Below are 27485 nucleotides of genomic sequence, written 5' to 3'. Positions count from 1 at the left end.
ATTTTTTAAAGGAATTTTAGAGCACTGAAGCACCTCTGACATGGCCACTACACAAAGCTCTCTACAAACATTAAAGAGAAATTAAGCCCAAATCCCATCTACTAATATGAGTGCACTGCTTATACTGTAGAAAAATAGTATTCTTGCAGAGAAAGATGTGATTCTCCAGAAAACCTGCATTGTAATATGTCTCTTGCATGAAAGTATGTCCTACAACTCATGGAAAAACTGCATCTCTCAGCAGATGCCAGTGTAAATATGTCCTTTCAGTAAAATTCCACAATTTGTAACAGCTATAGTATGGAGTACATCAAACAGCATGAGCATAGAATTCATTTTGCATCTTTTCCTCAATGGAAATTTATAGCATGTTTGTGCTAGTCTCTCTATTAGAGCTGAGTGAATAAATGATTGTTTGGGTTCGTTGGCGGAACTGGAAAAAAAATTGTTTCAGGTGAAATGATTTTTTTTTTCCAGATTTTTTGTTTAGTTTAGGTTTTAGGTGTGTTTATTCCTTTGTTTGTTTTTCTTTAAAGGAATCTAGCTAAAGTCCTACGCAAACCATAATTTTGAAACAAAGTTGAAATGTTTTCTTTTGAAAATGTCTAAACAGAATGTTTAGACGTTTTCTGTTTCTTTCTTCTGAAACTCCTTGCCAAATGCAACTTGAATTCACAAATAGTCTGGTCTCTCTAAAACTACATTTTTCAGCTAATAAATGACTCATATGAAAAAATTTGCCAAGCTCTACACTCTCTCGCCCTGCTCATAGGGCACCCATAACGATAGTATCTGCTACCTATGCTCACTTGTGCTGTTAATGTGATTAGCATGTCATTTAATTTCCTTAGAATATCAATATACCACTTAGAATGAATTTGGACAAAATGTAATGTGTGTTTAGTAGGTACAATTGGTGACATGTTCTTTTGTCTTGAACCTTTTTTAGGTGTAGACTGGCCTGGCTAAGACACTGATCTCTAGCTTGAAATCATAGGCACTGCTCTGCCTAGCAACACTTACAGACAAAATATCTGAAATTCTAGATGATGAATGTAGATTGTTATGCTGATTTGACAAGAGGTTACTATCAGTCTATCAATGAGTCCACATTGGTTTATTTCTCTGACAGGCTTTGCTTGAGCTAGCCCTGTTGTAAGGAAAGTCAGTGTGTCTCGGCCCACAGATTATCTTGCTTTTGCTAGCCAGATAAGGAGAGTGACGCCTTCTGGTACCTGTTTGACCTGATGCCTTCTGGTACCTGTTTCTTTGATGTGGCTGAACTTTGGTGATCCATTTGTCCAGAGTATGGCTCTTTATGAGGGGAGGGCACTTAATTTTTTTAAATCCACTGCCCACTCTGGGAGCATTTTGGGTTAGGATTGGTCCAGTCTGCTTCCTCACTGGATTTCCTAGGTTCATATTTATTGTATTAATTACCCTCTACCAACTACCCGCTTACCATCTGTGAGTTGTGTTTGAATGTATTTGCAATCACTCTTTCAAAAGTTTATTTAGTTTTCAACTGCTGCTGGTGAGGTCATGCATTTTCTAATGAGGAGAGATTTAAAAGGCACATTCCCCTGCTTGACAGGAATAGCGAGCCATGATCATTTCTTGAGAAATTTTCACATATGTATTATGTGAGATTTCTCATATTTCTTTTGGTTGTGGTGGCATTTGACACAAATGGTACTTAATTGTCACCTGGGTACATCCCACAACCTATACTAATATATCTGCAGCCTTGCTACCTAGATGTCACGAAAGTAACAGTTTTACTAATATTGCATTCAACTATATTAGTGAGAAAAACTTTTTTTTAGGGGAGGGGAAGTAGTTGTGAGGTATGGTGTGGCTGTGCGAGTTAAAGAAAAGAGTTCATTTGGCAGAAAGCCCATGCGTCCTATCCCTCTCCTCCACTCTGATTGATCCAAACTTTCTTTTCAAGGTGAGAATATAAATCAATACTAAGAAAAATGGCCAAGCAAGCAGCATGTGTGTCAACGAGTCATCTCATGCCTCTGGCTAAAAGGCTAAGCTAGTTGGTAAAACACTAGCATCTTTGCTTCCAAAAAGGTCAGATTTACCATTGTAATGAGTTACCCCAGCATTAGGTGATTTCAGTTTTCACAACTGAAGGACAACTGCAGGTATTGCAGAACTATATATAGTTCTTTTGTCTCTTTACAGCATCATGTCTGATGATAGACTTGCACTGTTATGATTACAATGCCCGCAATAGCTAAGCTTAATCCACATGACCATAATGAAGCTCAGTTGTTCACTGTTCTGTTGTGTATTCAGAACACATTTTCATCCCACATGCATCAGTGTGTGGTTTTAGAACATTTTGGGGGTGAATGTTGAACACCTCTTTCAGATGAACCTAGAAAATAATCTTTATTGCCACACCAGCACCACTGCTTTTGCTCATTGCTACATACCAAACGCTTCAGGACTGGCCAAATTAACCAGCAAAAAATAATGCCTTCAGAAATAGTTTGTCTGTAATTCCAAAATACATAAAAATGATGTATTGAATTCCGGTTATTAGATTTTACTTTCAACATTATTGATTGGAGTTGAAAAGTTTTTAAAACAAAGATAAGATATTCTGTTCATCTTTTCATATTGATAAAACAGTAGGAATCAGGTGTGATTTGCGAATACAGTCGATATCTACTAACTAGCACATCTTGGTGCACACAGAAACATGCCATCTTAGTTACTTTTCTGGTTATCAGAGACTCAAAAGAATACTTTGTCCAGACTTGTATTCACTTCTGTTTCATAAATTGTTTGAAAGCAAAGCATTAAAAGATGTAAATTACTATATTAAGGACAAAGAGCTACCTTTTTTAGAAGCCACAAGAGAGTCAGAAGCTGTCTGAAATGAATCAGTAACTATACAGCAGATGGATTATGTTCGCAAGCTCCATTTCAGACTTGTTTCCTACTATGGGTAGGTTTACAGCCAACACTAGGAGTCCCCGTTAAATTGACTAAGTTTGCCACTTATCCATTGTTTAAAGTCACTGAAGTGAATCTCTTCCCTGGCATTTGTTTCAGTTAATATTGTATGCTAGTAGAAATTGCCTGTGTCTATCATCTCGAAGTACATCATATTAAATGTGGATCTATTTAGTATTTGCATGTGTTGTTAATAGGCTAGTTTGGTTGCATATTAACTGATGTAACATTTTTCACCCTTAGTACTTAGCTTTACTCTGGGTCAATCCTAAGTAATAAAACCCTTAGTGTCTCTATACAATCTTGAGTCACTAAAATAGAACTCCATTAATATTCTCCCACAAAATCCTCATTATACTGTTACTCACTGGACATTTTCCACATACTGCACAGGCAAATTAGGCATGCAATACCATTTAACAATAGCATGGATGTTCCTTTGGTAAATTCCCACAGCACAAGAAGCTGAATATTTACCCCAGAGTGTCTGACTACAGGGAATTTCATCAGGTTCTCCATAAATTAATGAAGGAGGGAGTTTTGTGCTCTTTGTCCTCAGAATAAATCATGCTAATCGTTTTCCAGGAAATAACAAGATGGAATGGAGACCCCAACAGATATCCTCAATGACTATCCCTTTCACCTCACCCCTACTCACCATCCTCCTTCCCTAAAAAGATCTGCTTCTCTTTTATATAATCTCTTTCAAATGATTCAAAGTAATTCTTTTATCATCTCTCCTCCAAAGAATTATGACAATGGGAATTGGAACAGCTTGCATAGCACAGAATTTGTTTCAGAAACCATTTCTCTGGTCACTATTGTAATTCCCAGGAAGAAAGAAGATAAAATGTCCCGAAACAGATACCAGAGCATGTATGTTTGAAGATCTTTGAAGCTTTCACAGGCTGTCACCAAGTGTAATAGATATATGCAAAGGTGCATAAAGGATGCAGTTCATTCATAATGAGAGCTGGTTGGGAATTTTTCGATAAAACTTTTTTCCATCAGAAAAAGATGATTTATCAAAACTGAAACTTTTCACAGAAATGTTTTAATTTCAATGAAACTTCAGTTGTGAAGGCTTCTCAGGTGCAGGATGGAACTGAAAACAAGTGCCCAGAAAAGCCAATAGCTAGAATGCTCATTTGGGCTGGTGGAAGACCCAGGTTCAAGTCCCTGTTCCAAAGGGAAGGTCCTTGAACCTGGATCTCCTACAGCCCAGGCAAATGTTCTACTACTGGACTATGGGTGTGTTCTGCTATGACAAAGGTCTGACTTCTATATTTGGGGGACAGCTCCAGTCAGGCCAACAGGAATACGCAATGGGGAGGGGACAAATTCCCATGCCTACCCAAATTCCACGCCTACCTTGCAAACTACGCCTATGGCTGTGGGTCTCCTCCTCCTCCTCTTTAATGAAAGTTATTGAAAAGTCTCATTTTTGTTCCACATAGGAATGAAAACAAATGGTGAAACCTCAATTTTTTTTTTTACACAACTGAATTCTTCTTTTCTGCCCAGCCCTAGGCATAACTGATTTTTTTTAAACTAGGGAGCATGTAAGGGGAAAAACTGATGAAAGATCCTTTTGATTCTCTTTTTATTTAAATTAGCTATCTAAAGCGTATTTTTAAAACATGCACCTTTTTGATAACACACTTTTGGAAATCAAGAGAATGAACATATCAGCATATATACCAATATCTGCTAAAGACAAAGACAGCTAACCAATCTTGAATAGTATGAAAAGAAAACAGTGGCTGTGAAGACTGAGCAAGTATGTATAGCAGCTTCTGAGTCTTTTATTAATGTTAATGTTCTGGGATAATAGAAGAAGAAACTTACAGGGAATTGTGAATAGGCTTAGGCCTGGTCTACATTTAACACTTAGGTTGACATAGCTATGGCTCCACACCCCTGAGTGCTGCTATGCCGACATAATCTAATCCCCAGTGTAGATGTAACTAGGTTGATAGAAGAATTCTTCCATTGACCTAGCTACCGTCAGTTGGGGAGGTGGAGTTCCTACAGGGATGGAAAAACCCCTTCTCTCGTTGTAGTCAGCATCCGCACCACAGGAGCTATGCTACTGTAGCATCCAGGGCCTAGTTATGCTGAAGTCCTTTCCCAATCCGGTACAACAAAACAACACACACCGGGTGAGTGCCCACACTCACCCCACCTTCTGGAATTCTTTTATTGGCAGTGTGAAATAACTATACCATAACAAAGCTCAGCCTAGCCTAGAGTTCTTTCTTTCAAATCCCCTAGGAACTGTCTGCCTCAGACCCTAGTTCCTTCTGCCATCTTAAATCCAATGTAGGATTAATAAGCCACACCTATCTCAGTGAGTCAGCAGAAATCCATCAGCGTTTTTATACAGCGTGCCTGCCCTGCTAACATAATGGGTGCAACATAAGCCCCTGCCAACTGTGATAGGAATATTGCTACAGTAAAAGATTTTAAAATGGCTACTGCTAACAGAATGTGAGTGGTAATTCGCAGTCCCAGCAGAATGGTGAGGGTCAGATCAAAATTTCCATTTCAACTAAGATGACTCTCAATGTTTTTACGTTGCTGCCCAGTATTATTTCCAAGATGCTGCCATCTTAGCCACTGGAGAATCTGGGAAAACCTGTTTCATATTAGGGGCTGTGGGTATAAATAAACTTTTTCTTTTAAATTAAATTTAAACTTCACAAGAGAAATTCTACCCCTCCCCCAAATAATTCGAATAACATGCTGTGTGGATACAGAGTTTGCTTGTACCTTATGGCTAATGCTCCCTTGGCTTTTTGTGCCCTTGTCCTTTTCAGTATTCTGGAGGAACATTCACCGCAGTAATATGGGCCAATGTCGATCTTATTACTTTACCTGTTTTATCTTTTGTGAAATTGAGCCGTTAGTCAGAATTGGCTAAGCTGCTGCTCCAGCAATTGGTTAACCATGACGCTCCTCAAACTCATTTCTTTCAAGTAATTTGATTCCCACGTGCTCACTGAGATTGCTTTTTGTGCAGAAAGGAAACAGTATGTGTGCGGGAGGGAGGGTGGGAGGGAGCAGACAAGGGCTGTTATGGCTGAGAAATGCAGATTTAAGATAAAAACAAAACAAAAACATGTTTTAAAAGATCACATTGCACTTTGTCTCTTCACCTAAGTCTACAAAGCTAAATGTTTTCATGTTCACTGGATGCAGGCACATGTAGGGCCTTTTGGGCCGAGAGAGTACAAAATAGCAAGTGAAATTCCATCCTTTTGTCATTGTGTATTAGTTATGCATAAAGCCGATGTGATTATCTTTTTCAGCAATATTGCCAGAAAAAAATGTGTAAAGTAATCAGGTTTATTTTTTTTGGTAACTGTTGTCATAAAAGGCTCCTATAGATTTTAAGATAGTTCTTGAAATCATAAGTAGAGTTCAGGGTTTTTATTTTGTTCCCCAAGCTGTTTCTTTCACATCCTGGCTATGTAGTGGTAAATGAGCACCAATTTTGTAGATCAACTTCTATTTAAGGCTAGTTAGTATGGAAACATTTTTCTAAATAATGTACAACTTACTTAGGGATTTATAATTCCATAAAATTGAGAATATTTTATCGCAGCTTTGGGCAAGAACCCTGCAGTGGGGAGGAAAATCAAGTCTTAAAGGCAAATCTTGCTAGAAGTAGATTTGTTCTGCAACTAAACATTCCATGTATACACAATGGTAAAATTTTGATGTCTGAAATATGCTTGGCATTACTACCCAACCATTGTGTGTCCATGCAGACATGTCAAATACAAGGCAGGGAAATGCTGGCCTGGTTTGATAGGAAGAGTTTTATTAATTTGCATGTAACAGATGTCCGTTTTAAATGTCTGTTACCCAACTGAAATGAAATTCATACAAAGAGTTGGATTCTTCCCTGGGGTGCATTCGCACACATTTGTTTGAAGTCAGTGTTATCAGTATACAACTAGAGCAGAATTTGACCGTCTGATAGTGTTAAGAAAAGCCCACTGTGGGTTCTGTTAGTTTAAAAAAGAACTGATCATTGGTTTGTGGTATGAGGAATTTGCTTTGATAACTTAGAGTCGTAGACTCATAGAAATGTAGGGCTCGAAGGGACCTCGAGAAGTCAAGTCCAGCCCACTGCACTGAGGGAGGACCAAGTAAACTTAACAGCATCCTTGTTAAATGTTTCAAGGACGTGCAACCCTAGTGGATCATACCAGCAAATTGCAGAGAACCCCCTTTGATCAACTCCCATTGATTTCAATAAGGGTAGAAGGTCTTTGGCACCTCTCTGGTTTTGGGCCCTAAAAGGAAAGGTTTATTCTTTAATGAGAAATGTGTACAACATTTGCATATATTGAATGTTAATACTAATCAAGTGCTATTAATGTCTGTCTGTGTTTTAACCTACTAAACTAATAGACAGTAGACATCTCATTTGTCAGTTCAAAACTGTGCACTTGATGAGGGTAAAATCCTTCTTTTGGGGGAAATGATGTTATGGAGACATGACTCAAAGCAAATGGACACTTCGTTTGAAGCATGTAAATACTTTCACCTGTTTTGGCTAACATTAAGGCACACAAACATAACAATTAAAATAATTCCAAAGGGGTGAGTTTCCTTAAATGTCATGGTCACTGCTCTGGCAATTTAAAGAGATCCTAAAATGAGTCTAAATGTACCCTTAGTACAAATGAGAATTAGGCCCATCAAGCTGCAAGGCAATGGACAAAAGGCCATTGAGGGGTTTTCTTTTTTCACTTTCAGGAAGTGGGGAACTGTTTCCACCTATGTGGCGTGTGAATAAAGTGTAAACTACTATACATGTACACTGATGTATACCAAACTGTGATAAAGGTGTTTCTTTCTAGCACTTTTGCCAACTCAGTCGCATTTGACCCACAGTTTTATCTCTGCCCAGAATATTTTAATAATCCAACCCACTGAACAGTGTTCACACAGTTCTATTTTTTTTTTAAGTACTTATCACAAAAATAGCCTATCCCTTCAAATTTGGAATTTCCTAGGAAAAGCAATGAAAACATCGTTTGGTCTTATACCTACAAACCATGAAGGCAATGAGCTCTATACTGTTGGAAAATTCTTTTCACTGTCTTTGGTATATCCGGAAATATCTGACCTTATATTCAAAATGTTATGCTTAGTAAACTCTTACATTTACAACGTTATCTTACATAGTAGATTAGTAGAGGTCTCTAAAATGTATGTTACATTTGTTTTCCTCCTTATGAGGCTCTCAAAGTTGGACTCGTGGTTTTACAGGCAAATAGATTTTTAAAAAGGTAGATGTTTAAAAACTCTTAAGATATTTCTAAAAGAGTTTTTCTATTTGTTATGAAGCATACACATAATACATGTTTGTGTGATATAAAGGTTTTATTTCCAATTCTGTGGTATGACCTGTACTCTACGACTCTTGAATAATAGAGTTTTGCCAAATAGAGTTGATCAAAATATGGGGAAAAAAACTTGCCATGTTTTTTTTTTAATTTAACACTTCAAAATTAAAAAAAAATTGACTAGGTATATGCCTGGAATTTAAATGGGATGATATTTTAATTAAAAAAACTGCAAATCATCCTTCTTTAAACTCAAAATGTTGATAAATGTAAATTTGGAAAACTTTTACCAATTGTAATCCCCAGCTCCTGCTGATAAAAAATATTGTAGCACATGACATTATCAGATCATTTCTATTTTCCGTATGTATTTATACACACACAACTAACCCATTTCTTCTTTTTATTTCCATTCTTTGTTCAGGTTTTCCAAATGAGCCTGCTGCCGTTATTGCCCTTACCACTATTAAGGAATGGTTGAACAAGAATCACAATGAGGTAGGAAATAAAAAAAACTTTCCTGATCAGATTTCAGGATTACTTAGTTTGACCCCAAAATTGTGAAAGACCATAGTAATAAGTATGCAACTGATCCTTTGAAATTAGGACTGTGTAAAATACAACAAAGCAGGTGCGAAACATCAGTGGTAGTTTGGACCATATATAGCAGGAGTATTATCACATTTAATAAGCTACATGGAGGCTAAAGGGAAATATATTCTATTTGAAACAATACATTGCCTGTTCATTGTGACGTTTCTAGGCAAAGTAAAAACACATCCTCTGCGTAAAGTTGTTCCTGAGAGACAAAGTTTTCATATAAAAATGAAGAGAATCCTGTAAAGGGAATGTATATAATGAGCTTCAGTGGAACAACTACCAGGGACAGTAGTTTTTTAGGAGCTGGTTTACGCCAAAGAGCTTTATGATGAAAATAATCTCTGAGTTCGTTAATTTTTAGGTTCCTTTCACTTTATTATAGTATTACTTTTCATTGGAAACTGTCTACTTACTTAAAATTTCACACCTATGTCAAACATTAACAGACCTGAACTACTTCCACAACTACACTGTCATGACGGTTATTTTTTTTTATGAAACAAAATGCTTTCAACAGAGTGGTCTCCATACCTCCTGCTCTGTTTCTCTTTTCTTCCTTTTTTTTCTTCTTAACTCTGATGGAATATATTAAGTGGCACTGAACTGGAGAATTGAGCAGAAAAAAGTGACTGAATGAATAAAATAATCATGATGTCTTAAATTTAAGCTATGCCTGTTTCCATATTTTGAAAGCCATCGGATTTCAAAGTGTCTAGCGTTGTTTAATACTTTTCTCACAAAATGTTTAATTTTGCACAGCTCAGGTTAGAATGGTTTCCAAAATAATCATCTATATGATATTTCAGCTTGGAAATGTATCTTTGGGATTCTGTTTACCAAGATTGTCCAGGGATATTAAGTGATAAATTGAGCACAGTATTTTCAGCAACTTTAGAGTTGAATGCAAAAATTGTATGTGAAGTTTTTTTTTAAATGGATGACCAAAGTTATGCTCTGATGTCCATATTTAATTCTCTAAAAAACTGGCCTGACTCTCCAGAGTTCCATGGGTCTTCAAGACTCAAGTCAATAGCTGTTCTAGATTGTTAGTCAGCCCTTTTGAAAATCTGGACATTTTTTTAGGTGGCTAAACTTTGCCTTAGAGGTCTAACTTTATGCTTGTATTTTTGAAAGTCTGGGCTATTTGTATCTGGTTTATTAAATCCTAAAACAGATGTAATGGTAGAAACTGAAAATATTCCATCCAGCCCTGTGCATTTTCAGTGTTTTGCCTGATCCTATTTCAATTTTGTGCTTTTTCACTACAAATGTCAAAAAAAACAAACAAACAACCTTTCCTTTTCCAGAACTAAATCTGCGTCTCACAACTTGTGTGTACTATTTGCTTCAGTTCCCTTCCTAATCATTTTTATTTTAATGGTGCTTCAGGGAGCCTGACTTCTTTTGGCAAAGTAGACTGCAAATTAGAGTAAAACAGATGGGCAAGAGTTCTTTAGACAAAAGCTATTTTCTCATCTTGCTCTATGGCTTAGGCTATTGTTTTTAAGACACAACAAATATCTATTTCCCTGGATGTTATCTATACCCTCCATTATGTTTGTCCCTTGCCTGTCCTATATTTGAACCTTTCCTATGTCCTGTTCTCCTTCTCTGGTTCTTCCTACTCCTTTCTGGCTCAGTGTGCTGCCCCAGCGCTTTTCTAGCTCCTTCAATTAACTTGATATAATGTCCTCCCCAGGCTCTTAGAAATCCCTGTCTCTGGCTTGAATGGCGGCCTTGTTATAAGAGTTCAGAAGAGCTGTAGCAGTCATGGATTGCATTGGGAGTGCTTATCTTCTCTGTGTGTTTTACTTGAGTTGTAAACACTTTAGGGAAAGGAATGTGACTCAATCTGTTTGTAAAGTGGCATGTAGTTTGCAGACCGCATATATTGGTGTAAATAGTCATTAACATTGGGACTAGCACTTGCTACCTTCTTTTCTTGCCTTCTCTAAACCAGTTCCTTCTAATTCTGAGCCTTCCAGCCTGCAGATCCCCCACCCCTTTACTTGCTCACTATAATCATTCCTTTCTTTTGTAAACTCTTCAGAGACAGGACCCTAGCTTCCTATATTTCTGTGTACCGCCTAGTGGAATGGAACCCGCATCCTGAATGGGGCCATTGTGTGCCGCCACAGTACAAATGTTTTTAACAAAATCATATGTTTACAGCATCACTACTTCTAAAGATGGACTGGAGGTCCAGCTGTGTCACTGTGTCTGTCTTGGGTCCCAGTATAGCACCTCCCCATTATATTGTTGTGTTCCCTGGTGCTTAGGAGGACATCAAATCTAAGTCCTCAGTGTGATGCATTTTAAAGCATGATGCATGCTAGACTATTGTATATCAATGAATGCAACAATTCAGAAGTAATCTCTTGGGCCGATTGTTAATTTTTGGAGAAAAGGAGGGGGGCTTGATTTGGCTGAAGATCTGATTTGTGTGTGAAATCATATACCAGTAGGAGAAACCCCACTGTGGGCCATCAGTTGGTAATCACTGAAAAGGTCTAACTAGTGTTCTAGAAAAAAATTTTCTTATAAATTGAATGGTTTTCCATAATCTATTCTGATGTGCATTTTAAAATACTAGATGTTAACATGTTTATCAAGGTGAACATAAATAGATTAGCAATAAAATAAAAATATTTCTTACTATCTTCAAAAACTTACTTGATTTCTGTAACAAGGGCAATCTTTAAAAATCATTCTTTGCATAAAAGTGAGAAGAAAACTTTGACATTTGGAACCAGTTTGTAGACTTATAAATTCCAAGGCCAGAAGGGACCATTGTGATCATCTAGTCTGGCCTCCTGTATAGTGCAGGTCATAGAATTTCCCCAAAATAATTCCCTACATAATATCTGTTAGAAGAACATCCAATATTGATTTTAAAATTGCCATTGATGGAGAACCACCATGCCCCTTGGTAAGATGTTTCAATGATTAATTACTCTTAATGTTAAAAAATTATGCCTTGTTTCCTGTCCGAATTTGTCTCGCTTCAGCTTCCACCCAGGGAAATATTATGCCTTTCTCTGCTAGATTGAAGAGCCCATTATTAAATATTTGTTCTTCATGTCAGTTCTTTCAGACTATAATTGTTTACTTTCTCTTTGTTGAGCTAAATAGATTTGAGTCTGTCTCTATAAGGCACACTTCCTAACCCTTTAATCAATCCCATGGTTCTTCTTTGAACCCTCTCCAATTTTTCAACCAGAAACAGTATTCCAGTAGTGGTCAAACCAGTGCCAAATGCAGAGGTAAAATAATCTCATTACTTCTACTTGAAATTGCCCTGTTTATACTTCCAAGGCTCCCATTTGCCCTTTTGGACACTGGAGCTCGTGTTAAGCTAACTATCCACTAGCAACCCCAAATATTTTTCAGAGTCACTGCTTTCCAGGATAGAGCCAGTCATCCTGTAATTATGGCCTATATTCATTTTTCCTAGATGTTACATTTACATTTAGCTATATCGAAACGTATACTGTTTGCTTGTGCCAAGTTTGCCAAGCGATCCAGGTTGCTCTGTGTCAGTGTTTACATTATTTACCACTCCCTCAATTTTTGTCATTTGCAAACTTTATTAATGATAATTTTATATTTTCTTCCAGGTTATTGATAAAAATGATAAATAGCATAGGGCCAAGAACCGAGCCCTGTGGGAGCACACTGGAAATGCAAACACTTGATCATTATTTCCCGTTTAAGATTAAATTTTGACACTTATCAGTCAGTCTGCTTTTAATCCAGTTAATGTGTGCCGTATTAATTTTATATCATTCTAATTTTTAATCAAAATGTTGTGTGGTACCAAGTGAAATGCTTTAGAGAAGTCTAAGTACATTATATCAACAATATTACCTTTGTCAACCAAACTTGTTGTTTCATCAAAAAAGGCATCAAGTTAGTTCGATAGGATCTATTTTCCATAAACCCAAGTTGATTGGCATTAATTATATTACCCTCCTTTAATTCCGTATTGATCAAGTTCTCTTCCTCAAGTCAGCTGCTCCATTATCTTGCCCAGGATCAATGTCAAACTGTCAGGCCTATAATTACATGAGTCATCCCATTTACCCTTTTAAATATTGGCACTACGTTAACTTTGTTCCAGTCTTCTGGAACTTCCCCAGTGTTCCAAGATTTATTGAAAATCAATATCAATGGTCCAGCGAGCTCCTCAGATCGCTATTTTAAGACTCTTGGATGCTAGTTATCTGGACCTGCCAATTTTAAAAAGGTGTGTCTTTAGTACCCGCTGTTTAATATCCTCCAGAGAAACTAGTGGAATGTCATCATCGTCATCATCATCCATCATATGATGAGAGTACATTATCTGGTTCCCCTTCCCACACACCCTCCCCAAAATTCAGCTGCAGTTCTCTGTGCTCCAGACATAGTCAGCCAGTGTAAACTGGCACAGCTCCATTGACTTCAGTGGAGTTACAGCAATTTACACCAGCTGAGGATGTGGTCTACTGTATTTAGTCTACACTTACCCGCTTCTTCAGGTATGGTTTTGTTGGTAATTGAAACAACAACAAACTTCAGCCTAAGCTTTCTCCCTAAGCTTGGCTGTTCTTAGGGCTTCCTTGCAGAGACTTCTCCACTGTAGAGACCAGATCCCTTTAATTAGTGCCACTCCTAACTCCACACCAGAAGCACAGCTGCCATAATAAGTCTGCATAAATTAGTCAGTATCTCCTTCCAACAGGGTGGATAAAGAGAAAAGAACCTTGACACCCCGTTACAGCTGGCCTGACATCCTTCAGATTGTGTGGCTGTTCCTTTGCTCTCACTAACCAACGCCAGCTCTCTTGTTTCACTGTTGTTGGGGAGCAGGAGGAGGGGACCACAGTCTATTTTGCACTTAACCAAGTGTAGATACGTCTATTCCTGACTTGGCATCCTCTGAAAGTGAAGTTCCTTGTCTCTTCTCTCCAAGATGTCCAACAGTGGTTACCCCAATTGAACAATATTCAGTTCCAGTTATCTTAAATGAAAATATCAGGTACTTTTGGGCCTGGAGTACAAAATGCAGAGTAAATTGCAAAATAAAAGTTATAGGAGGATATAAAAACAGAGTGATAGTCTACTCACTATGACATAAGCAAGGCTGTAAACTTAGTAATACAGCACAGTACTGAAAACTGTCATATCCCTGAAAAACTGTCATGTTCCTGAAAAGAGAGGCAACCATCCCCACTAACACCTCTCTACCATCATGTAATCTTTTCCCCCCTTTTGATGCAATAATGAAGATTTTAACTGTGTCCGTTTGATTCAGAATATAGTAAATGTATTCCTATTCAACCTGGAATCATTGAAAATATTGCCTTGCTGGCCCATCTCCTTGTATTTTCACAGTAGATCCTTATCAGTTTGTCTGTGGCAGTGTTTACTGGAAAACTGATTTGCGTTTAATAAAAGGCTTTTTACCCAAGTCCATTGTTGTGCCCAACTCTCAGGTGTTTACATAAAAACTTATTAGCATGTTTAACTTCAGTGTCTCTTGGATGAATGTCTCATTATCATGCAAATTGAGCTAGCCTCTTTCTGAGGTTAATTGTTACAAAACAACCCTTACAGAGACATATCCTGATTTACTGAACACTAAATATTAAATACAGTATAGCAGAAGTAATTTATACCTGGCAGGCAGGGCACTGACCATCGCTGTATCGCAGTCTAAAACTTAACTACATCGTGCTCACCAGGGAAAACAATACAATAAGCAACAATTTGTATTTAGTTGTGCTTTACACACAGCTCTGCTCTAGTCTTGAAATGTAGCTCTAAGTCAAACTAATTTCTAGCCATGTTTTACACCTATATCTGCTGACTTGCAGCCAGAGGGCAAATCTAGTTTAGCAGTTAGTAAATGGTATTATATTGTAAGCATGGAAATCCCTTAGAGCAAACTCACAAGAATGGTAGTAATCAGCAGTACTGGGTTAATTTACTGCAGACCACCTAGGCTCTCTCTTTAGCAAACTACATTTTCATATTTCATAAACCTCTCAAGGTTTAACAGGGTTCTTCAGAGCACAGAATAGAATTGGGTTCCATCCTATAGGAAATTATTCTCTAGAAATTCATTTAAGAAATGCACATTAAGCCCCTTAAACAGTTCAGAATGCTTCTTTCTGTGCTAATTTGACAAGGTCAGAGACATTGCCCCATTATATATCAAAATGGAACTGTGGGACTTTTAGCTCCTGGTCCCAATAGTTTGTTTCTTTCTTTTTTTTTTCTTGGCAGAGATCTTTGAACATATGCAATGTTAAAAAATGTTTGTCACTTTTATTTCAGAATCACATTATGTATCTCAAAAGGGGAAAAAAAAAGAAAACTCCCAATGTGTGCGATGCCTTATGTCACTGACCTGAAAGGCCTCAGGACCTTTTCGCTGCTCAAAAAAGAACTTACATTCAATAGCAGAGGTTTTATTCTTTTACTTGCACAAAATGCTACAACTTTTAGTATGCACCTAATTAGGGAAATAAAAATCTGCAAAATGTATCTGCCACCCATTCCATCAAAACAACAACTGATGTGGATGAATAATGCATTCATAGAAAATAAGTCAATATGTTCCTGATTCTTTGCTGGGATTAATATTTCAATAGATTTTTGTAGCCTTAAGTGGGTAACATTTGGCTCCATATATTTTAGCTAGCAGGTGTACACTTTTTTTAGTGGGGATGGAACATGGCGGGAGGGGCGTGGGATTTGCAGCATAGCAGAATGGATGAAATCCTGGGCCCATTCAACTCAGTGGAAGTTTTGTCTTTGACTATAGTGGTGTCAGTATTTCATCCAGGCCAAAGTTTTCAAGAGTGGTATCTCAGGTGTGACAAATGAATTTTTTTTTTGTTAACAGCTAGACTTTGTATTGCACATTATTGGAAAAATGTGACTCCTGCTATGAAATTGTGGTATAGTAAAATATGGACTGTCCATGTAATGGAAAAGCTTTCACACCAAGTGCCTACAGACAATAAGTGCCAAAAAGAGGAGAGGTATTTAGAAATTAGATCACCTTTTTTAGCATACTTTTAGGAGGAGGTCTCCCCAGCCAGCAAGCCAGAATCTTTAGCCAGATATTAACTTTATCCTGAATCAGTAATGTCTAATGTAGTATGTTAATATTCAAATCAGTGGCCAACTTTGAAAAGCCTCTGTTTGTGTGTACGCATACACAGACGTCGTGCTCTATCAGTTACAGTGATGTTCTTCACCACTAACAGCTGAAATAAAACTGCCTTTCGTGCATGACAGCCATAGTCTTGGTCCTTGGCTGGACATTGCCTTACCAGCAGGGAGAACTGGTGGCACCTGTGTTTGCCTGCTTGCTTAAGTGGTGGTGGCTGCAGATATACATGAGTTATGTGGACTCAATCTGATTGGCCTGGATTAGCAGTGGAGGTAGCAGCTGGAACTGGTACGGCAGCTTGAACCTACAGAGCCCATTTTCTCCCCTAGCCACACACAGCATCTTAGCATGGGGAGGAAGAATGGAGAAAAACTTCAGAGAGAAGAATTGCGAACTCTGCAAGGATCTGAGTACTATATCTTTAAAACTGTGGCAGGAAGCCAGGCACCAGGGGGTTGAATGGGGAATGGTCTAGGCAAGAGATCTGAAGTCAAGAAGAGGGAAAGACAGAGTAGCTTTAATCATAAGGCTGTTTTCCTTATTCTAATAAAGTTCCTTGTTCTAGTGATTGAAGAAAACAGGTCTTTTCCTAATTTCTTCACCACTGTCACATGACTGTATCAGGAAGAATGGAGGGAGTCAGGTGAGGTGTGACTGATCAGGTTTAAGAGCAGACCTCACAGTTGTCCTGGGTTTTACTGGACGGTATGTTAGAGACTGGGATGTAAGCGGTCTGGCCTAGTGATCAGAGCAGAAGTCAGGCCTAGTGGGTGGAGCAGGCATCCAGCTCCAGGAATGGAGTTGACGGTCACAACCAGAGTCAAACTCCTGATGACCAGAGTCAGAGCCAGCGATTGAAGTTGAGAATCAGAGCTAGGGTGAGATACCAAATACTAAAGCCAAGGGTCAAGCCAGAGTCAGAGTCAAAAGTTGGGGCTGGCAGTCAGAGCCAGAACTAGTAAGCAATGTTTGGAAGAGAGGTGTGAGGCCAGGATCAGGCACATAGCAGCTGCATGGTGGGAACTACAGGTGAAGGCAGGAGCCAGGAATGGAGCAGGAAACAGGAGCAGGGTTGGGTGCGGAATGCAGGAAACGTGCACAAGTGCAATAAGGAATCACTCAGTTGCTCAGACAGCTGCCTATCTTGCCTCCTGGCTTAAATAGCATGGTTGGACCAATTGGTGGAGCCAGGTGATCCTCCAGTCAGGGCTCCCATGGGTGTTGCCATGGCTGCAGCTGCAGTCCTGCTAGTTCCTTGCCTGGCAGCTTTCAGCAGGTATCAGGTGGCAGCCAGCAATCAATGGCTCTCTGGGCGCTCATAGGTTCAGGTTCAAGACCTTGGACATCACAATGTCCTGCTTTGATCTCCAAAACTCCCTGTCCTGGTTGAACCCCCAGATCCATTTCAATACACTGCTCCAGTGCTTTCTCCCCTCCACGTTTTTTATCTCCACTACTCTTCTCCCACTTGCCCTGTGGCCTTTTTTGGATTTTTCTGTTGTCCTCCAGCCCTGTTTTTGCCCTCAAAGTCCATAATTTCCCTGCGGCCCTGGGTTCTCAGCTCTGTTTTTTCCGCCTTCTGTCTCCATATGCAGGAACTGGCCAATTGTTGCAGCAGCAATCAGGCTCTGCAGGTCAGACCAGCTCCTAGCAGATCTTGTCCTAACAATTCAGTGCTTTATCCAACTGCCTGTGGAAGAGGCAAGCGGCTTCCTAGGAGAACAGCTCTCCTCTCTTCAGGCTGCTCACTATTTAAAGGGGCTGCTCCCTGGTCAGCTAATCAGTCAGAGGCTGCCCTGCCTCCAGAGACAACGAAGGCAGCCAAGCAACCCAGTTCAGCTATTCTTGTGCTATGGTTGGCTGGTCCTTCTGTTCTCTTTAGTGATTTCAGCAATATAGCCTTGGCTCCTCAGTCTCCAAAGACAGCTGGTTGAAGCGGGAGCTTGGGACAACGGATCTCATATTTATCTCTACATACTGAGTGCAGATGGACACAAGAAGTCTGAGAATTTTGCCTTGGGACTTATACATTCAGTGAGGTGTCTTCCCTTTCAGCTTAACATCAGATTTATTTTCCTTGCCATAATAGTCACATTTATATAGTCCACTCCCTTTAAATACCCAAAGGGACTGGAGCAGCTACCTAGTAGCATTTCATTGATGAAAGAAAAGCTTTTATACATTAAACTAATTCATGCAACTTCCCCTAATATGGTAATGTTTTGTTTGTTTGCTTGATTGGTGTGTATTTCTGTAGTTTTAAAGCTGTCAGCGGAACACTTTTTTGTTTGTAGATATGTAAAAATACATATATTTCTGCCTAAGCTGAGATCTTTTGTGCCCAGTTTTGAGCCTGAAGTTATATATAATTACTATGAAATAAACCTCTGAATATATGGATTTATAACGAAAACACTGACAACTCCAAAAGTATAGCAAAGGCATTTGGATGGCTATTTTGGTAGCTTTTTTATGTTAGGATCATTAATTAACATAATCTTTTTTTTAAAAAAAACCCACGCTATTCTCCTGGGTAGGTTAAAAAATGATCTCCTTTCTATTTCTGCATTCTAATTAGGTGTTAATCATATGCTCGTCTGATTGAAATGAAAATCAGCCATCATGCCACTGTCATCTAGCTAACGTTGAGAGGGGAAGAAAAGGTGATTTTCAACTTGTACAAAATTAAAACAATTTACTTACTCTGTGTAGTTCCTCTCAGCCTGGTCTCAAAGAGAGTCAGTGCAGTCCCCAAAGCCAAAAATACTACCATCCCGACAGACAAGTCATATTCTGAAATGATAAGTAAAGCCACCTTGGGAATAAAACTTCCATATATGATCTTCAGGTTGCTGTTCGGGTGAGAGACTGATAAAGCAGAGCTGACAAAGCCTGCATTCATTAAGAATGCTAGTTTATTAAACTAAGAAAGCTTTTGTTACTTCTTCTATATATACTTTGATACAGCCATTAAAAGAAAAAGGATGGAAGACATCCTCTTGGGAGGATAGATTAGAGCTCAGACTTGCTGAGGTTGTCCCACATTACCTAATCTCATTCCTGGCATAGAATGTACTTAAGTGAAAATCAGTGTTTAATTTGTGCCAAGGCTTGCCAGGGCCAAGCCTCAGCATTTCTAGGTTTGGCAGTTCATAGCCCCGGCACCTATGGACTTGCCGCGTCAGTTATGAAATTTTAAAAAATTGCTTGAGCACCTCTGGTGAAAATGTTGTATATTAATTACTTTGACCCAAGGAAAACATTGTAGGAGGAGAAAAAAAATGGTTTCCTGTATTTTTAAAGAAAATTCTGAGGTAAAATTTGTTGGTGCCATGGGAAAACCTCTTCTCATAGGTCTTATGTATGTAGAAAATCAGTCAATACCTCTTTGTAAAATGTTGTGTACCGTCAACGTACTTGTCACATTCTGGGGTGCAACTCAGACCAGTGAGCAGTTGTGTCACAGTCTGCCCTGTAACTCTTAGTGCTTCAAAAGACTCTGTTGCTGTGGGTCTCTTTTGTGGATGCTCCCCGCCAGCATACAAGCTTGAACGGAGTGTCTGTGGGTTAAGCATCTTTGATTCAGCTATTCTGACTCCAGCAACTTGCTTGTTACCCCCCAGCCACACTCTGCTTACCCCTGGCAATATGACCCCAATGCACTCCCAGTCCCGAATTTCCCCAAAAAACATGTGTTCCAAAATCTCTAGCTCTCTCCTGGACCATTGAGAGAGATTAAGATTTGTTTGCTCCTTTAAAGAGACAAAAGCATGTCACAGCTTATTCTCCTAACTGGGTAAATACACCCTTCCTGCAAACACAGGACTGAGTTGGTTTATAGTAAAAATAAAACAAATAGGACAAAGGATGACTGATGCCAAATAAAAGTAGAGAAACAAGCAAATAAAAGTAAAAGAAAATATCTAAAAATCTAAAATTTAATCCAGCAAAGTACATGCTTTATTCAAGATGGCTTCCCTCATTCTTCTTTCCTGCCATAGCTGATCCTCATTCAGTCAGTCCCTTTCACAGAAGCACCAGGGGCTAACTTGTTTCCTAAACAGATTTCTCACTTATATTCAGTTACCAGATACTTCAAACTCTCCTTTGCTGAAGGCCCCATCTTTCTTAGCTTGCAAGAGCTCTGGCCCCTTGTATCCGGTCTAGTGATGAATGCCAAAGATGGCTTCTGTCCTCGCTTATCTCTTCCAAAGTGCAATGACCTTGTTTCAAGAAGCAGGATGACCTCCTGCTGTTCTTCCCTTCCTGTGGTCTTCCTGTCCCCTGCTGATTTCTGTATAAAGGGGGCTTCCATTGTGTTTGCACACATCATGCATTGAAGACTGGTAGATAACCAAGTTCCCTTCTGTCTGGGTAAAACCTGTTTCTCTCTTTGTTTGGTCAGACCGTTAAGAATAATATCAATATGTATACATAAGTTCTAGTGTTAATACATACAATTCACAATGATATTAATCACCAGTGTATCAGAAGCTTTCATAAAAAACCCTCACTTGATACACTTTTATAATATAGTAATATTGTATACAATCATTTGATTCCTTTGCTTATCATTTAAGTTCAGACTCTCTGTTTTTATAGCTCAGATAAAGTTTCTCTTTCCTGCTAGGGTGTAGACACCAAGCTGTCTTCTCCCCTGCTTGTTAGCTTGATAGCTTTTTTTACCTAATATGTAAATAGACCTTCACTGCTTCTGTCTGATGACTGGGCTGGTCAGAGAACACCTACACGTTCCTTTACCTGGGGAAGACCTGTTTTCCAACTCCTGCTATGCCTTGTTTAACACATTTTAGTCATAATTCCAGCATATATCAATGAATCTTAATATACACCACATACATACATCATGAAAAAATATTAATGATCAGTGAGTTATTAGTTTTCCAATGATACATTATGTTCCCCTTTTGGATACAGATTATGACAATAGTGAGTTGGGGGGTACGCTAGTCAGGCCAGCTGAAACCCATTACCTGAAATCAGTGAGCACTGGGATGCTGTTAGGGTATTACATAACATTCATTACATAAATAATTACTTCTGTAACTCTGCTATTGCTAATTAGTGCCACAAACATAAGGCAGTTGTCTGCTTGGGCTCTTTTATGTTTACACTAGTTAACTACCTAATAATAGAAATTTACCAAGGTATATTTTATGTTTACAATTCAAAGGCAGTTATAATAACAGGAAATTGTAGCCTTAAATAATTACATCAGATAACCAACCTTATAAAATTATTGTTGTTTGAGGGCTTTTGGGGTTGTTTTTTTATGGTGTGTTCTATTGAGTTGTATAGTCTGAGGTGCCCAGATACTGTGATAGTGTGTGCCAAAAACATTTTCAAATAAGTAAAATGACTTTAAGCTGTTGTACTTTGCGATTATGTAAGCAGTAGTGTGTAACGGGTTGTTTGACAATTTGGACTGGAATTGTTGCAATAACATAGTTACTTACAAGATTGATTTCTGGTATTTCTTCCAGTTGGACCCAAAATGTGAAGAGAAGGTCCTTTTTTATTCCAGTATTTATGTTTCTAGTCTTTGTCCAAAGCAGGAATTTTAAAGGTTCATGAAATACAAGCTGACATCTCAGAAAGGTTCACCTGAGTTCTCTCAAGGTTCAGATTGTAGGTTTTCTGTTATCTGAGCTGCTTTGTCCTGTTTCTACTTACAATAAAATGTGCAATGAAATAGAATTAATTGAAAAATAATTTGGACCCAGAGAGATGTGAGTGTTTTAGCAAGATGCATGCCTAAAATATTGCATTCACTCCTGTGCACCTCATTATGAGAAAGATAACAAATTGATGGGAGTTCAGAGAAGAACAACAAAATGGTTAGAGGATGAAGGATTAAACTTTAGGTCTCTATCGTACTGCTATTGAAGGGCAAAACTCTCATTGACTTCAGTGATTCAGGATTAACATTTAAATGAATGAAATATTTTTGGGGTAGATAGCTAAGTAGGAGGACAAGATGAATGTTGAAAAGTGTATGATTGCTCACACTCTTGCATATTTACATCAGTTAATTGATATCTACAAAGGTGGCAGAAATGGGATAAAATTAAGAAAGGGAAAAAGAGTATGACTATCTGGAAAATCTTCCCAAGTAGGAACTGGTAGAAAGCTCATTACTTTAAACTTTTAAGGATAAAGCACTAGAAAATGTTCTATGATGTCAGGGAGCTGGACTAGACGCTGAAATGGCTATTTTCCTTATTTAATTTCTCTGATTCTCTAGATAGTAGAGGAATTATGGTCTGATGGATGAAGAAGCTATATAGAAGAAGCAAAACTGTTTTCTCCTATGTGAATGTCCGATTCAACTCCCTACAGTTTGCAAAAGACAGCATGTCCTTTGTGTCAGGGTAGGGTACAATAATACAATAAACAACTGCATTGCTATACAACTTTTAACCCATACTACAAAAAGAACAAACTACTGAGTCTCTGCAGTACAAGCTAACGAGGATGGAAAGATTTTTGTTAGGGTTTTACACTGCCTATTTTTCTTATGGTTTTATACCACCACCTATCACTATAGTATCTGAGTATATTAGCCACCAAGAGCAGGGCAGAATCAAATTTCATGGGATGAACGGCTGTGAATTCTGAGAGCCAAAGTGCCTTCCTTATAAGAAAAAAAATGGATTCCTTGCTGCCAGGTTATGGCGTCTTGATATATAGCTTAAGATGGATGATTCTGACATTTAATAGCTGAGATGTTACTGGACACATACTTCATAGTTTCAGTAACATACAATGTCCTGAGAGGTGAAAAATGTGTCTGTCCATCAGCTATGAAATGACAGTGCCAGTGAGAAGAATTGTGTGACTGTGGGGAGCATTGAAAATGAGAATTCATGGGAGTGTGAGAATGATTGTTTCCCAGGATACAATGGATAATACTTGAGAAATAATTAAATATAAAACAATACATTAAAATAATACAGTGGACACAGCTTAAAGGTCTATCGCCTGGCTGTTGTGACTTTAAGCCAAATTATTTGTCCTGATGGTTTAGTTGCCTCTCTTTGTTTTCCTGATATTAATAATAAACAGATTATTCCTCTTAAGATCATATATGGAATTCTTCTTTTCTAGAAAGCAGTGATTGGCACCAATCAGGACCATCCATCTAAATACCCCTAAAATGTTGGTGAAATTTGGATCTGTTCAGTATCTGCACATTGGCCAATGTCAAGAAAAATGTCTGATTATCTAATTTTTCCATTCGAGTTTTAAGTAAAAAGTAACATCAGATTAAACAGTGTCACAACTCTCCCCATACCCACACTGACCACAACCAGTATTCTTTTGAAGAAGGGCCGCTGTTGCCTTTCACCTGGTGCTTAGCTTGTTACCTTGCTTCTGACTCAATCTCCTTTGAAGTCAGAGTTCAGGTTGCTTTCTGCTAGAGTTCCTGACAGCACTTGTACTCATTATCAATCACTAAATCCAATTCGGGTTGTCTTCATTAGCATATTTATAAAAGGGAAACAAACAAAATATTACAACAAACTCCTTGACGTAGCAAAATTAGCACACACAAAAATTGAAAAATTAAGCAGTGGTAAAAAAAAAAAAAAAGGAAATGGGCATACTGGAAGCAATCCCAAAGGATTAAAAACAAAATTCAGCAGACGTTTAAAAGAAGGCAACATAATTTTTCAGTTGAATGAGAAATCATCCTGGTGTACATTAGCCACTGCATAATGATAATGTAATCGTCAGATTTGCCCATGGCTTTTGCATTTCTCCCTTTTTATTGGCCCTCATTCGGGAAAGCACTTAAGCCTGTGCTTATGTTCGATTGACTTCACTGGAATTTAAGCTTATGCTTGAATTGTCCTAAATTGGGATGCTGTCCTGAACTGGAACCATTGTTGGTAAAGCCACTTTTTGTGTCTTGCCTTATGTTTAGATTATAAACTCATTAGGGCAGGAGAATTGTTATTCTGTTTGTATAGCTCCCAGAACAATGGGATCCCAAACTTCACTTGGGTCTCTAAGGCATTTTTAATGGAAATAATATTAATAATAATTAATAATCTGAAATAAAAGCAAAGTCTGTTAGACCAAACAGAGTCATTGACAAAATACAATTACTGTTAGAAGAATGTTTCTAAACTGAAACACTGTGATAAGCATAGGTTACTAGGTCTGAAACAATGGTAGGTACTAACCTTCAGTGGTAGAAATTTCCTTGTACTTCTTTATAACAGCCTTCTATGCAACTTTCAGCATCTTTCTCTGGGAGTTTCACCTTTTGCTTAAAGTCCTCTTGGGCTTTGTAAACTGAGAGGTTAAAATGCCTTCCCTATCACATTACATTTTCATCATCTTAGCCTTTGGGTGAGATGTCAATACATAATTACTATTTTCGAAGTACATTTGATTAAATTCCTTATCCCTTTTTGATTTATTCTTGCTTTGCAAGGGTGCACGTAAAATTCCTTTTGCCTATTTTAAAAAAGTCTTTGAACTTGTGGTCATGTTTAGTCTTTTCAGTTGAATACACAAAACTTTGTGCATAAAAAACAAGGAAGACGTTCATCATATAACACTTGGCTGCTCTGGAGTTGATCCTATGACAACTCGGCACAATTCAAAGGATCACCTCTTTCTTACGGTGCGTAAACAAGCCTCCTCCTTTGGGACTTCTTACTGGCATGTTAATGACTTCTTCATGTCTTTGTCGCCTCAGTGATTTGTAAGATGATAACATCATTATGGGGAACATTTCAAAAGCACACACAGGAGTTGGGTGCCCTACTCCCATTGACTAACAGTGGGAATCGGTTGCCTAACTGGATTTTGTGCCTTCTAAAATCTCCCACCACAGGCACAATATTAATGTTTACATAGCAAATACAATTCCTAGCAAGCAGTCAAGGAACAGACTATCCCAGATTTTTTGATGGATTATTTACACTTTGACACTGCTTTAACTTGTAGCAATGCAAGAGCTTATTAATATATGTTTAAAACTATTTGTATAAAACCCTAGCTATTTTAAACATAGTTTTATTGTGCGTTACAGAATCTCATTATAGTTATAGTTTGTTTCTTTAAGACTAAGCACTTCAGAACAGGGAAAGTACATTTTGGGTGCTACAACAGTTTCTGGGCAAGATGGAGCCAGAGTATATGAATTATAGTAATGAGGATGCTGATGGAAGAGTCTCATAATACAAAAACATTGAGGTTAAAATCTTCCATAGAACTGCCCCCCAGTCCTCAGAACTGTGCTGAATTTCAGCTGGGAATACAGTTTTGTGGCAGGATTGCTAACCATGAATGGCAGCATTCACAGCTTTAATGATAGCAATGTTTGTAAGGGCAGTTACTGTCGCTAGATGAAAAGGTTGAATTCTCACATATTTAAAATGAAAATAGACTTTCTGTAATATGGTATATTTTGCCAGAGACTGTATTATTGGTGTGCTTTCTAAGACACGAGGGGACACATTTTGAAAGTGAGCTTTGAGAGGGAGATGTATTTGAGTTACAATCCAGCATGTCAGTTTTACTGTAGAAGTTCTACAGAAATATATCTTATACATTTATCCAAACTGGCGGGAGTTGTAGGAAGGTGTGAGGAACAGTACGTTTTTAGGAAATTATTATGGAATAAGTACTCTGCATAGTCAGATAAGTAGCTAAATAGTTGGTACATCATTTAAATGCTTGAGAGCTCAGTGAATTAGAGTTTCCGAGAGAAAGGTGGATGGTCTTAATTTCCATTCCTGGTAACCCTATGAAAGAAATGTTAGTCCCAAGCCTGGAGGCAGTTTACCTGGGAAGGCTGTTTAAATCCCTAGATCAGAGGTCAACAACGTTTGGCATGTGGCCCATCAGGGTAATCCACTGGCGAGCCGCGAAACATTTTGTTTACATTGACCGTCTGCAGGCATGGCCCCCTGCAGCTCCCAATGGCCGGGAACGGCAAACCACGGCCACCGGGAGCTGCGGGGGAGCCGTGCCTGCGGACGGTCAACGTAAACAAAATGTCTCATGGCCCGCCAGCAGACTACCCTGATGGGCCACGTGCTGAAGGTTGCCGACCCCTGCCCTAGATTTAGATGAGAAAGATTCAGTTTGAATTACGAGGAGGAAAGTGCTATACATGGTGGTTCCCTTCCAGGATGCTCTTTCTTCCATCTGAGCCTAGTCAGTGACTGACATGGTAACTAAAGAGTTGTGTTGTACAAGATGCATCCCCATGCATATAGTTCCTTAATGTTTCACCCTGGCTGTTGTCCCCTCTTTCTCCCTTTTAACTTCACTGACAGCTGATGCCTTTTTCTCCCCTTCCTACATTTAAAAGCTGTGTAAGGGGCAGGAAAGGGAGATCCCTACTAGTTTGTGGGTACTGCTGAAGAGGAAGTAGACCGAGAAGGAAGATGCCTTGCATACTGCCTTCCAACAGTGTATTTGCTCTCTGCCTTTGTTCAGCAGCTGCGGAGCAGACAGGAGCCGCTGAGAGTGCAGTGCTGAGTTGGCTGGCTGACTCCATGTTTTCTATTTGTAGCACTGTCATCGTTTTAAGCAGAGAGAGCGAGAGGTGTTGAAGAAGGTATCTTAACGTGTTTTTCACTCCCTGAGTTTATCTGCAGAGTGGGTCTGCAGTAGATTTGGTGAGAGAAGTCCAAGCTTACATTTTGTAAGGCCCTAAGCAAAGTAACAAAGTTCACAGAGCTCTCTCCCTAATATTGATCTTCTCCTCTCCTCACCAGGTATACAGATATACCCAGGCCACTCCCTTCCAGTCTCTCATCACCGTTGAGGCTGTGGTGATTTCACCTACTTTCCAGAGGTTTCATGACCTTTGACTGAAGTTGCATTGCACCCTTCCAAATGTAATTATGGAATTCGTTCTCAGCTATGACCCACTGGCACTGGGATCAGATGGGACCACCATCTGGGAATCAGAAAGGTGCTTTGGCTGGTTGAATAAGTTGCATGTGGTGCAAGGATCCTGGAAGTGCAGGGTCCTCTGTATGCACCTAGATTGCATAATCCAAAGGTCGACTCCAGGGGTATGGATCTGGAAGATTTCCTGTCTCTTGCTGTTTCTCTCACTTGTGCCTTCTGCCCCTCTGCTATTCCTCTCCCTTCTCTTAGGGCCTGTCTACACTGCAGTTATGTCAGTATAACTTGTGTCATTCAGGACTGTGAATGAACCACCCCCAACTGACATAAGTTACACCGACCTAAGCGCCAGTGTGGACAGCGCTATGTCAGTGGGAGAGCTGCTCCTGCTAACATAGCTACCGCCTTTCACGGAGGTGGTTTTGTTATGCTGACAGGAGAGCTCTCTCCCATCGACATAGAGCGTCTTCACCAGACGTTCTACAGCG

At 38.9% G+C, this 27485-nt stretch overlaps 1 protein-coding gene across 15 annotated transcripts in view; it reads left to right on the top strand.

The window, feature by feature from the left end:
- The window catches only part of MACROD2 (mono-ADP ribosylhydrolase 2), a 1307214-nt gene that overhangs the window by 932715 nt on the left and 347014 nt on the right, over window positions 1-27485 (top strand). For all 15 annotated transcript variants that reach the window (XM_042847036.2, XM_042847039.2, XM_042847056.2 and 12 more), the window contains one exon: window positions 8761-8834. In XM_042847036.2, coding sequence (XP_042702970.2) covers window positions 8761-8834 — 74 coding nt within the window. The remainder of the gene's footprint in view (window positions 1-8760; window positions 8835-27485) is intronic.

This window comes from Chrysemys picta, chromosome 3 (genome assembly GCF_011386835.1).
Source record: "Chrysemys picta bellii isolate R12L10 chromosome 3, ASM1138683v2, whole genome shotgun sequence".
Taxonomy (NCBI): Eukaryota; Metazoa; Chordata; order Testudines; family Emydidae; genus Chrysemys; species Chrysemys picta.
The sequence above is the reverse complement of the archived record's forward strand: the minus strand, read 5'-3'. Positions and strand labels throughout refer to the sequence as shown.